Source organism: Lepidochelys olivacea, assembly GCF_965140295.1.
Source record: "Lepidochelys olivacea isolate rLepOli2 genome assembly, chromosome: 13".
Taxonomy (NCBI): domain Eukaryota; kingdom Metazoa; phylum Chordata; order Testudines; family Cheloniidae; genus Lepidochelys; species Lepidochelys olivacea.
Window position 1 is genome coordinate 42,016,619 of NC_140423.1, and position 12,729 is coordinate 42,029,347.

Consider the following 12,729-nt stretch of genomic DNA (forward strand, 5'->3'; position numbering starts at 1 on the left):
GTTAGATTGAACACGAGTGAGGAACTGGGTTCTGTCGGTCACGATCTGATGCTCCGAGGTTTTGCAGGACTGAATCCAGAGTGAACCCCATCTTTATAGTTGTAAATTCCCATTTGAGTCCATGCATTTTGCAATGTCATCCTGTAATCATTAGTCCTTAAGAGGTGTTAATATTGGGGTTTTCTGCTGTTATCATTTGATGGTTATTGTCGGGCTTCCCATCGTTATCTCCTATTTGTTGTCTCGCCTTCGGGGGTGCCTGCCTCACCTCTGAGGTCGTCAATGCTGCTAACATGTTTAGCATCGGATACAATGGATGTTTTCTGATTGTCTCCTGGTGTTCCCAAGTCTCTCACTTTTACTTGACCATCTGGACATTTGTGATGGCTTTCACACCTTATCTTTTCCTGATGCATGCATTCCTCATTCACACAATCAATCTCTCACAGAGAAGACAGCAGTATTTTATATTCAGCAGAATACATTGTAAATTAAACTTCACTAAATCTTGTGGTCAAAGCAGTTTACATTGTGGCTCAGGCCTTTAACATTCCTTTAATCTAATTAACATAGACACAATACAAGATCCTGTCTTTTACTCACTAAACCTTAAAACAAATAAATGTATATTTAACTAGAGTGCCTAATTTGTAATACATATAGGAAACCATAGTAGACATTATAACTTATCCTAAAACAAAAGGGTGACCATAATCAGTCATAAGGATTGTTCTGGTCTGTCCCTGCCTTAACATCAGTACAGACACTGGCAGTCTGTCAGATGCGTTCCTACCAATGTCCCAGAGGGTCATTCCTTTCTGCTATTCAAAAAGGGTGGCTGGTAAAATGAAATCAAGACATACATTAGTACCTCTATTCTTATAGTACAATTATAAAATCCTGTCCCTTCATCTGGAACTTGGCACAAGCAAACACTATATATTTTAATATGATTAAATGTATACATCTAGGAACAAAGAATGGAGGCAATACTTACAGGACGGGAGAGTCTTTCCTGGGAAGCAGTGAGATTGAAAAAGATTTAGGGGTCATGGTTGACCAGCTGAATATAAGTGATGCTATGGCCAAAAGGGCTAATGCAATTCTTGGGTGCGAAAACAAGTGAATCTCAAGTAGGGGTAGAGAGGTTATTTTAACTCTGTATTCGGCACTGGTGTGACCCCAGCTGGAATACTTTATCCAGTTCAGATGTCCAGAATTCAAGAAGAATGTTGATAAGATCAGAGGCTAAAATAGGGAAAGAACAAGTTAAAAATTACTTAGACAAGTTCTTCAAGTCACCAGGTCCTGATGAAATGCATCCTAGAATACGCAAGGAGCTGACTGAGGAGATAGCTGAGCTATTAGCGATTATCTCTGAAAAGTCATGGAAGACGGGAGACATTCCAGAAGACTGGAAAAGGGCAAATATAGTGCCCATCTATAAAAAGAGACATAAGGACAATCCGGGGAATTACAGACCAGTCAGCTTAACTTCTGTATCCAGAAAGATAATGGAGCAAAAAATTAAGCAATCAATATGCAAATATTTAGAAAGGGATAGGCAAACTTTTTGGCCCAAGGGCCACATCTGGGTATGGAATTGTATGGTGGGCCATGAATGCTCATGAAATTGGGGGTTGGGGTACAGGAGGGGCTGAGGGCTCCGTCTGGAGGGGTCAGGGTCTGCGGTGGGTCCAGAAATGAGGAGTTCAGTGTGCGGGAGGGGGCTCCAGGCTGGGGCGGGGTGAGGGCTCTGGCGGGGGGTGCAGGCTTTGGGATGGAGCTGAGGATGAGGGTTTGGGGTGCAGAAGGGTGCTCCGGGCTGGGATCAAGGGGTTCGGAGGGCACGAGGGAGAGATGGGCTGGGGCAGGGGGTTGGGACATGGGAGGGGGTCAGGGGTGCAAGCTCTGGGCAGCGCTTACCTCAGACAGCTCCCAGAAGCAGCATGTCCCCTCTCTGGCTCCTACGCAGAGGCCAGCCAGGCAGCTCTGCACACTGCCCTGTCTGCAGGCGCTGCCCCTGCAGCTCCCATTGGCTGTGGTTCCCGGACAATGGGACCTATGGGGGTGGCACTTGGGGTGGGGGCAACATGCTGAGCCCCTTGGCTGCCCCTATGTGTAGGAGCTGGAGGGGGGTCGTGCCACTGTTTCCAGGAGCCACATGGAGCCATGGTGTGTGTGCAGCAGGGCAAGCCCCAGACCCTGCTCTCTGGTGGGTGCTCAAGGGCCAGATTAAAATGTCTGAAGGGCCAGACGCAGCCTCCGGCCCCTAGTTTGCCCACCCTGATCTGGAAGATAATAAGGTGATAAGTAACCATTAGCATGGATTTGTCAAGAAATCCTATCAAACCAACCTGATAGCTTTCTTTGACAGGGTAGCAAGCCTTGTAGTTAGGGGGAAGTGGTAGATGTGGTATATCTTGACTTTAGTAAAGCTTTTGATACTGTCTCACATGACCTTCTCATATACAAAGTAGGGAAATACAACCCAGATGGAGCTACTGTAAGGTGGGTGCATAACTGGTTGGAAAACCATTCGCAGAGAGTAGTTATCAATGGTTCACAGTCATGCTGGAAGGGCCTAACAAGTGGGGTCCCGCAGGGATCAGTTCTGGGTCCGGTTCTATTCAATATCCTAATCAGTGATTTAGATAATGGCATAGAGAGTACTCTTATAAAGTTTACAGGGTTGCAAGTGCATTGGAAGACAGGATTAAAATTCAAAATGATCTGGACAAACTGGAGAAATGGTCTGAAGTAAATAGGATGTAATGGACAAATGCAAAATATGCTACTTAGGAAGGAACAATCAGTTGCACATATACAAAATGGGAAATGACTGCCTAGAAAGGAGTACTGTGGAAAGGGATCTAGTGGGGGGGTCATACTGGACCACAAGCTAAATATGAGTCAACAGTGTAACGCTGTTGCAAAAAAAAAAGCAAACCTCATTCTGGGCTGTATTAGGAGGAGTGTTGTAAGCAAGATACAAGAAGTAATTCTTCCACTCTACTCCGTGCTGATTAGGCCTCAACTGGAGTCTTGTGTCAAGTTCTGGGTTACACATTTCAGGAAAGATGTGGACAAATATTGGAAAAAGTCCAGAGAAGAGCAACAAAAATTATTAAAGGACTAGAAAACATGACCTATGAGGGAAGACTGAGTTTGTTTAGTCTTGAGGGGACATAACAGTTTAAAGTACAAAAAAGGTTGTTACAAGGAGGAGGGAGAAGAATTGTTCTTCTTAACCTCTGAGGAGAGGACAAGAAGCAATGAGCTTAAATTGTAGCAAGGGCAGTTTAAGTTGGACATTAGGAAAAACTTCCTAACTGCCAGGGTGGTGAAAGCACTGAAATAAATTGCCTAGGGAGATTGTGGAATCTCCATCATTGGAGATCTTTAAGAGCAGGTTAGACAAATACCTGTCAGGAATGGTCTAGATAATACTTAGTCCTGCCATGAGTGCAGGGGACTGGACTAGATGACCTCTCGATGATAGATTGGAGAGGGTTCAGAGAGGAGAATGAGAATGATTAGAAAACACGCTCATGCTCAAATAAATTGGTTAGTCTCTAAGGTGCCACAAGTACTCCTTTTCTTTTTGCGAATACAGACTAACACGGCTGTTACTCTGAAACGCTTATAGTGATAATCTCATGCTCAATCTATACAGTTTAACAAAGAAAAGGTTAAGGGGTGACTTGATTACAGTCTGTAAGTACCTACATGGGGAACAAATATTTCACAATAGGCTCTTCATCTAGCAGAGAATGGTATAACCCAATCCAATGCTGGAAATTGAAGCTAGCCAAATTCAGACTGGAAATATGGCATAAATAATGACCCTTCCTGTTTAAAAAAACACAAACAATTTACCAAGGGCTGTGGTGTGCTACTAACTCTGTTTTTGGGTACAGGAAAGAAACACTGGGACATTCACACTTAATAAACTCTCCAGAGGAAGCAAATGCAAATTAGAGCACATAGAGACATGGAAGAGCCATGGCGTGGGAGAGCAGGGATCCTTGCTTAGGAGAACACACAAGCAAAGTTTATGGAGATGACCATTTGGTATAAATGTTTTGAACTGATGCTGATTAGTTTTACAAAATGAGAAAGCTTTCTAAGTATAAAGAAAAGGAGGACTTGTGGCACCTAGAGACTAACATTTATTTGAGCATAAGCTTTCGTGAGCTACAGCTCACTTCATCAGATGCATTCTGATGAAGTGAGCTGTAGTTCACGAAAGCTTATGCTCAAATAAATTTTAGTCTCTAAGGTGCCACAAATCCTCCTTTTCTTTTTGCAGATACAGACTAACACAGCTACTACTCTGAAACCTTTCTAAGTATGTGAGCTTTCTCTGGCTCCCTCCCTCCCACACTCAACACTGTATCATTTCTGAAACTCCCTCTTAGCCATATATATTCATGTCCATATCTCCAAAAGGTCCAATAGCCCATTCCTCAATCCCCCTGCCTCCCATTTAATTTTTCAGTGAGCTGTTTTTAAGTTGAAGTTTACAGTCTCTTTTCTTCATGAGGTACACAGTCATATGTGCCTGTCACAGGATTGGGTGTCCCCTTTACTAAGCCAGGGTTATTTAAGATATGCTGGATGCTATCACTATCCATTGCAGTGCTATAAGGTCCTTGACTACTTTTAACCAAGGAACATAATCCTGACCTCAGAGTGTAATACAATAAAATAAAAAATGGAGCAAGTTGCCACTACTGCATGACTGAGCTAAGACAAATTGAAAGGTATAACAGGTAGTGCAGGGCTGAGCTAAAGGGTAACTGTTTCCAATTCTACACTGAAAGCTAAAGTGAAATGGCATTTTCACCACAAGCTGTATTCCTAATCTTTTGGGTCTGAGGATGGTGTACTAAATAGTATCTTGGTGCTGCAGCCACAGGGTGATGTGCTTACATTTTATAGGTCAGCTTAGACAAAAAGTGTATGAGACAACCTGAGCTGACTTTCAGTGAAAATGCTGCCTGCTGATCTAAACTCAAGACCTGATTCTGCTCTCAGATTTTCAAAGTAGCTCAGCTCCCACTCCGGTCCCCAGATGAAGTGGCCAGAGTTTCACAAGTTGAGTGCTGAGCTCTTTTGAAAATATGACCATTTATTTGGTGGTGCCTCAGTTCCCAGCGTGAAACATGGGAATAATATCACCCACTTTCTCCCACTCTTGATCTGTTTACACTGTGTGCTCTTCAGGTTTGTTACTATGTGTTTGTATGATGCCTAGCATAGTAGGGCCCTGATCCCATCTGGGAATGCTAGGTCTTACCATAATACAAATAAATAGATCACAGACACTCAGAGAGAGTACTTATACAGCACCATTCATGTTAGGCTGCAGTTTTCAAAGGACCCTTAGGGCTGGTTCTACACACAAACCTTCATCAAAATGATTAAATCAATTGTAATTCACCCCTTTTGCTATTTCAGTTCAAGTCTGTGTGTGGACACACTTTTATTTTAGAATAAAAAATTGTATTAAATTGCTGTAGGGCACTCTTGAACCGAAATAAGTATCCACACACAGACTTGCACTGAAACAACAAGAGTGGTGAATTATATCTGATCAGGGCCGGATCTAGGATTTTTGCCACCCCAAGCAAAAAAATGTTTGGCCACCCCTTTTTTTCGTGCCCCCCCGCCCCTGGCTCCGCCCCAACTCTGCCCCTTCCTAATCCCTTCCCCAAATCCCCGGCCCCGCCTCCTCCCCCTGGTTGTGCCACATTTCCACCCCCCCATTGCTTCCTGCAGCTCCCCCCCTGCAACTCCCCGCCCTAGCTCACCTCCGCTCCAGCTGCTCCCTTGAACACGCCGCCACTCCACTTCTCCCTAGGGAGAGGTAGCATGTTCAGGGGAGCAGGAGGAGCGGAGGTGAGCGAGGGTGGGTGGGGGAGCGCAGGAAGTAATGGGGGGGGTAGAGGTTCACCTCCGCTCCACCACCGCCGCCTCTCCCGAGCGCACCGCCGCTCGGCTTCTCCTCCCTCCCTCCCAGGCTTGCTGCGCCAAACAGCTGTTTCGTGCGCGGCAAGCCTGGGAGGGAAGGGGGAGAAGCGGAGCGGTGGCAGCACGCTTAGGGGAGCAGGTAGAGGCGGAGCAGAGGTGAGCTGGGGCAGCGGGGGCACATTTCTAGGGGCGGCATGGCCGACGCCAGAATGCCGCCCCTAGAAATGTGCCGCTCCAAGAACCTGCTTGTTTTGCTGGTGCCTAGAGCCGGCCCTGTATCTGATTTAATTATTTCAGTGCAAATTTATGTGTAGACCAGCCCTAGGTGAGTTAGGCACCCAACTCCTATTGTCAATGGACTTTGGATGTCTAACTTCCTTACGCTCTTTGAAAATCCCAGCCCCGGTATCTAAATTGCAAATGAATCAGACTGAAGAGTTGAGAGTTTCTGGAGCAGTCTGGGTTATTGTGTAATGTGACCCCATTTGTGGTCATTCTATACCTCTCATTCATAGCTCTGCACCCCCCCAATTCTGCTGCCATATGTGGGTCAGGCACAATTTCCTGTGTTTGAACTGAACCTGGTCCTTTCCTTACATTCAAAGGCTCCTTCCATGTATCCCAGGCTGTTCCTTTTATGCACACAGTCTCAGTGGCCCTGGCATTGAGAGTGTGGTGCTTACAAATGATGGTGGAGTGATAAGTCTGAGTGTGCATTTGTCCATATCCTTACTGTGTTATTTGCACAACAACCAAAAAGTGCACCAGGTGCTTTACACATAAGGAGCCTTGCATCTTGGGGTATCAGTTAACACCAATGCAAAGTGGGTGTGAAATGCTATTGAATCCAAAAGGTGGCATTTTGCACTACTGTAAATAATGACACAAGGGGCAATGCAATGGTGAATGGGGTCCAAAGCCCCTTTGCTGAAAAAGGGACTCGGGGGAGTGGGGGGGTTCTGAGATGTATTTGACCCATGCATAGTGCAATTTTTGGAGCCAATTCCTAGCTGTCCTTGATTTTAGCCCTGGCCTGTGACTCTTGATGAGCCTTTTCTTTCTGATACTGGCACAAATCACAGTGTTCAAGTAATTCCCAAGTTCATTATTTGGCAAAGCAAGGTCCCTAGGGGATTTCACTGAGTCTTCAGCTTTTCTCACTTCCACAGTTGTGGGAAGCTCTGCTTGAGGTTGGGGGGAGTGGTTCCTGTAAAGGTCATATGATAAGTGGAAAAGCTTTGTCAAAATGGAGGCCTTGCACCAAGAGCCATGGTTCATCACTTTTGTTTGCATTTAGTTTGTTGGGAGTTTCTGGTGGACTTTCCTTGCTTAAGAGCATAATTGGCCTGTCAGGAGGACAGGAAGTTGTGACTGCTTCCTGGCCAGACAGCCCAGCTTCGCTGCAGTGTTTGCACAAACAAGGAGGAGTTAAAAGCTTTAGTTTCAGGCTTGTTCTCTAGCTCAGATCCCAACACAGGGTTACTAGGCAGTGAAATCCCAGCCCTATCTGTTTGATAAAGGGAGCAAGGAATCAAGGACAGTTAGGTGCTTGGGCTGCCTTGCTTTTTCCCTGTAGCACTCAGTTTTTCTGTCTTTTACAGACTCTTTGAGGAGTGCAGCTTGGGAGTAAGTGGAGTGACCGTGTTCCCCTTGTGAGACAGTCACCCTGGAGAACTGGATGTAGCCCCCACTGTAGGACAGTGACCCTGAAGACAGGGGACTGTGTTCCCTTCCATGCAGGATGGCAACTAAGGCACTTGGTAACAATCACTGACTCTGCTGCGTAAGGTGAATACCATGGCCTCGCCCTGCCCAATGGCCTTTAACACTACCAAATACTTCCTCATCCCTGTCTACTCTGTGGTAGTTGGGGCTGGCTTGCCGCTGAACTGCCTGGCACTTTGGGCCCTGGTGTCCCAGATAAACAAGTCTATCGTCCTCTCTGTCTATATGCTGAACCTGGTGGTAGCTGACCTGCTGCAGACCCTGATGCTGCCCTTCTGGATCTACTATAGCTACTGGGATCACAACTGGGATTTGGGGGCTGGGGCCTGCGTGGCAGTCAGCCTGGGCTTTATCACCAACTTCTATGCCAAGAATGGCTTCCTGTGCCTCATTGCCATGGAGCGCTACATAGGTGTGGTCCATCCCCTGTGGTTCCGTGGGCTACAGACAATACACGGTGCCACCAAGGTCAGCGCCACAGCGTGGGTGCTGGTGCTCAGCATCTGCTCCGTGGGGACTGGGCTACTGCGGAAGGAGCCAGAAGCAGGGCGCTGCTATGAGGGTTACCCACTGGGCACGTACTATGCAAGTTTTAAGATGGCCACCATGGCTTTATCCTTCTTCCTACCCTGCTTCTTCATGGGCTTCTTCTACCTCCGGGTGCTGCACAAGCTCAGGCAGCTGCCATCGCTGGAGTGGGAGACAAAGAGGCAAATCTACAGCTTCATCTCCCTCATCATCATCTCCTTCTTCCTGCTTTGTGTTCCTTACCAGGTGACGTCCTTCTACAAATACCAGAGGGAGATGGTTCAGAATAATGAAGGTCTCTGCCTCTTTGAGACAAACCTCTTCATTTACAGTCAGGCAGCACTGTGCCTCACCACTCTGGGCAATGTCCTGGATCCTCTGCTGTACATCCTGCTCCTCAAAGATGTGCGGACAGAACTCGGAAATCACTTAAAATGCAAGGTCTTGGGTCAGGGTCACAAGTAGATTAGACAGGAATGGAGACACTGGGTGGACACTGGCCCAGACCACTGCGTAAGATACCCAGTGAGGTGGGGGAAACCCATTTGGACTTCAAGGTCCCTCCATTTGATCCCGGTCTGAATGCCAGGGCTTGGCCTTGCTCTCTGCTTCCCTTTGTGAAGCAGCTCTGCCCCCTGCAGCCAAATATGGAAATATGGTCCCTCAGGGACTTCCAGTCACTCAGAACTTTTTAGAGACGCAATTCAATACCAAAGAGACAGGCCGAGTCAAGCCACAAAAAATCATTAGATTGGCATATGAATAATAAATTTTAGGTCTTTTTGCCTTTATGGTTTGAGCTCCAGCTTTTCACTGCAAGTGGGGGGTGATCATGCTCTTTTAAATGAACAGCATCATATAATTTCAAGAGCTGGGGCTTTAACATTTAATATTATGTATGCATCCGATGAAGTGAGCTGTAGTTCACGAAAGCTTATGCTCAAATAAATTTGTTAGTCTCTAAGGTGCCACAAGCACTCCTTTTCTTTTTATTTAATATTTTGAGACTCATGATAAAACTGTGAGAGGTGGCAACACTGAACAGACGAAGTATAAAAAATGTAGACCACTAGACTAGACTAGGATCTAGGAGTGGATATGGATGGATAGGCGCAACCTGCAGCAGAGAAGATATTCATCCAAACTTACAAGTGAGTGAGTGTGAGAGAGAAGAGAGAGAGACCCAGATCCCCACCAGTGAAAATAGACCCACCCCCAACAAAAGCAGAAATGCAACGAAATGGTGCCCATTGGGGAGAAAGAGAGACCCAGAGCACAAAGAGAAAGGCACCCATGTCCATGCCACATCCCCAGCTCAGGTATGAGCAGCCACAGAGATGGGTGATGTGAGAAACTGTCTATCCTCTGGCAGTGCCTCCCCTTTGCCCATCTCTCTCTCTCATCCTGAGTGCTGCACAGTGGCACCACCGGTCCCACACACACAGTCTTGCCAAATTCTTATTTTTAAACCAACCACCACCACCCCTAGGACAAATCAGGGCTTGAAGTTCTGGGAAAGAATCTTCCTGCTGGGGTGGCGGGAGCCTGAAGCAGCCAGGCTGAAATCCTCCAAGCCAGACCATTCATCCCTCCTACCGGGGGGAGGGTAAAATGTGTCCCACAAAGGGGGATGGCAGACAGACCGAACATGGATCCTGGTCTGCTGCTGTTTCCTGTCAGAGAGCCCTCTGTCAGGGAAATACAATTAAATGTACCAGTCTGAATAAAATCCAGGTCACTACCCTCTGCTTACTGACACTGGCCACCTCCTCACTGCGGGGGGGGGGGGGCCGCAGGTGAGGGCTTCCTCCTACACTGGCTGGAGCAGCCTCCCTCATGGGCTCACTAAATGTGTTCTCCTTTGCTTCTGAATCTCCCTGTCCTCCTGGATAAGCAGCACTGTGTGGTGATCGGGGGGATCTGGGGAGTGCTGTTGGTAGGGGATGCGGTCATGTGTCAGGACCTAGATAGCGCTGTTGTGAAGTGAAGGCCAGAGGATTCCTGCAGAGGACAGTGTCTGAGATGGCTCAAAGCTGCACTGAACCCTGCATGTATCTACTGCTGGTGTTGCCCACCGAGCAGACTCCTCCTCATTCATCCTGGCAGTGGGGAGCACTGCTGGCTCCCTGCTTAAGACCGCTGTCTCATACAACTCCATGCAGCCCCCCTCTCCTGTGCAAAGGGCCGTGGCTTCCCTGCAGGGAAAGGGGAAGGGAGGAAGCTTTATTGGTCTCTGGTCTCCCCACAATTTTGGAGTGGGATAGGGAGGATCCCAATTCCTTTCCTCTGGAGGGTCTCTCCCTTGTTGGGCAGCGTAGGCCACCCTGGTGGTGACTCTGTGGCAGGCTATGGGGTGTTCGCGCAGCCCCTGCCCAACGGAGAGTTGGCCACCCAGATTCTGTGTTCAAGCTAGCGAACAGGGGACCGCAAACAGGGGAGTTTGAGAGAGTGCAAAGGAGATCCCACTGCTGAAAGAACAAGGTGCGAGTATTAACTTTGGGGTAACTGGATGATCGAGATGCTAAAGGATCACTCAAAGACGATAAGGCCATTGTGGAGAAACTAAATGAATTCTTTGTATTGGTCTTCACTGTTGAGGATGCGAGGGAGATTCCCAAACCTGAGCCATTCTTTTTGGGTGACAGATCTGAGGAACTGTCCCAAATTGAGGTGTCATTAGAGGAGGTTTTGGAACAAATTGATGAACTAAACAGTAATAAGTCTCCAGAACCTGATGGTATTCACCCAAGAGTTCTGAAGGAACTCAAATGTGAAATTGCAGGACTACTAACTGTCATCTGTAACCTACCATTTAAATCAGTTTCTGTACCAAATGACTGGAGGATAGCTAATGTTTAAAAAAGGCTCCAGAGGTGACCCTGGCAACTACAGGCCGGTAAGCCTCACTTCAGTACCGGGCAAATTGGTTGAAACTATCGTAAAGAACAAAATTGTCAGACACACAGATGAACATAATTTGTTGGGAAATAGTCAACATGGCTTTTGTAAAGGGAAATCATGCCTCACCAATCTAGTAGAATTCTTTGAAGGGGTCAACAAGCATGCGGACAAAGGAGATCCAGTGGATATAGTGTATTTAGATTTTCAGAAAGCCTTTGACAAGGTCCCTCACCAAAGGCTCTTAAGCAAAATAAGCAGTCATGGGATAAGAGGGAAGATTCTCTCATGTACTGGTAACTGGTTAAAAGATAGGAAACAAAGGGTAGGAAAAAATGGTCAGTTTTCAGAATGGAGAGAGGTAAACAGTGGTGTCCCCTAGGGATCTGTACTGGGCCCAGGGCCAGCTTTAGGTACCAGCAAAACAAGCAGGTGCTTGGGGCGGCACATTTCTAGGGGCAGTATTCTGGTGTCGGCCATGCCGCCCCTAGAAATGTGCCCCCACCACCCCAGCTCGCCTTCCCTCCGCCTCCACCTGCTCCCCTGAGTGCACCGCCGCCACTCCGCTTCTCCCTGCTCCCTCCCAGGCTTGCTGCGCGCGAAACAGCTGTTTGGCACGGCGAGCCTGGGAGGGAAGGAGGAGAAGTCGAGCAGCGGCGCGCTCAGGGGAGGCAGTGGTTGTGAAGCAGAGGTGAGCTGCGGCGGGGAGTGGTTCCTCTAACCCCCCCCGTTACTTCCTGCGCTCCTGCCCCCTCACCTCCGCTCTGCCTGCTCCCCTGAACGCACTGCCTCTCCCTCACCTGAGAGGAAGAGGGGAGAAGCAGACCAGCAGCGTGTTCAGGGGAGCAGGCAGAGCGGAGGTAAAGCTAAGGCAGGGGGTTGCGGGTGGGGGAGCCGCAGGAAGCAATGGGGGGGTGGAAAAGCGACACACCCGGGGGGAGGAGGCAGGGCTGGGGATTTGGGGAAGGGGTTAGGAAGAGGCAGAGTTGGGGCGGAGCCAGGGGCACGAAAAAAAAGTGGGGGCAGCCAAAAATTTTTTTGCTTGGGGCAGCAAAAATCCTAGAGCCGGCCCTGACTGGGCCCAGTCCTATTTAACATATTCATAAACTATCTGGGAAAAGGGGTAAACAGTGAGGTGGCAAAATCTGCAGATAATACAAAACTACTCAACATAGTTAAGTCCCAGGCAGACTGTGAAGACCTACAAAAGGATCGCACAAAACTGGGTGACTGGGCAACAAAATGGCAGACGAACAAAATGTTGGGAATCATCAAGAAAGGGATAGATAATAAGATGGAAAATATCATATTGTCTCTATATAAATCCATGGTACACCCACACCTGGAATACTGCATGCAGATGTGGTCGCCCCATCTCGAAAAAGATCTACTGGAATTGGAAAAAGTTTAGAAAAGGGCAACAAAAATTATTAGGGGTATAGAACTGCTTCCGTATGAGGGGAGATTAATAAGACTGGTACTTTTCAGCTTGGAAAAGAGGCGACTAAAGGGGTATATGACTGAGGGCTGTAAAATCATGAGTGGTATAGAGAAAGTAAATAAGAAAGTGTTATTTACTCCTTCTCATAATACAAGAGCAAG

General features: G+C 47.5%; 1 protein-coding gene across 3 annotated transcripts in view; it reads left to right on the forward strand.

The window, feature by feature from the left end:
* The window catches only part of LOC311530016 (G-protein coupled receptor 4-like), a 31,556-nt gene extending 22,510 nt beyond the window's left edge, over positions 1-9,046 (forward strand). For all 3 annotated transcript variants that reach the window (XM_084646338.1, XM_084646339.1, XM_084646340.1), the window contains one exon: positions 7,578-9,046. In XM_084646338.1, the coding sequence (XP_084502464.1) occupies positions 7,774-8,694 (921 nt within the window). In that variant the 5' untranslated portion in view covers positions 7,578-7,773 and the 3' untranslated portion in view covers positions 8,695-9,046. The remainder of the gene's footprint in view (positions 1-7,577) is intronic.
* The last annotated feature ends 3,683 nt before the right edge of the window (positions 9,047-12,729 follow it).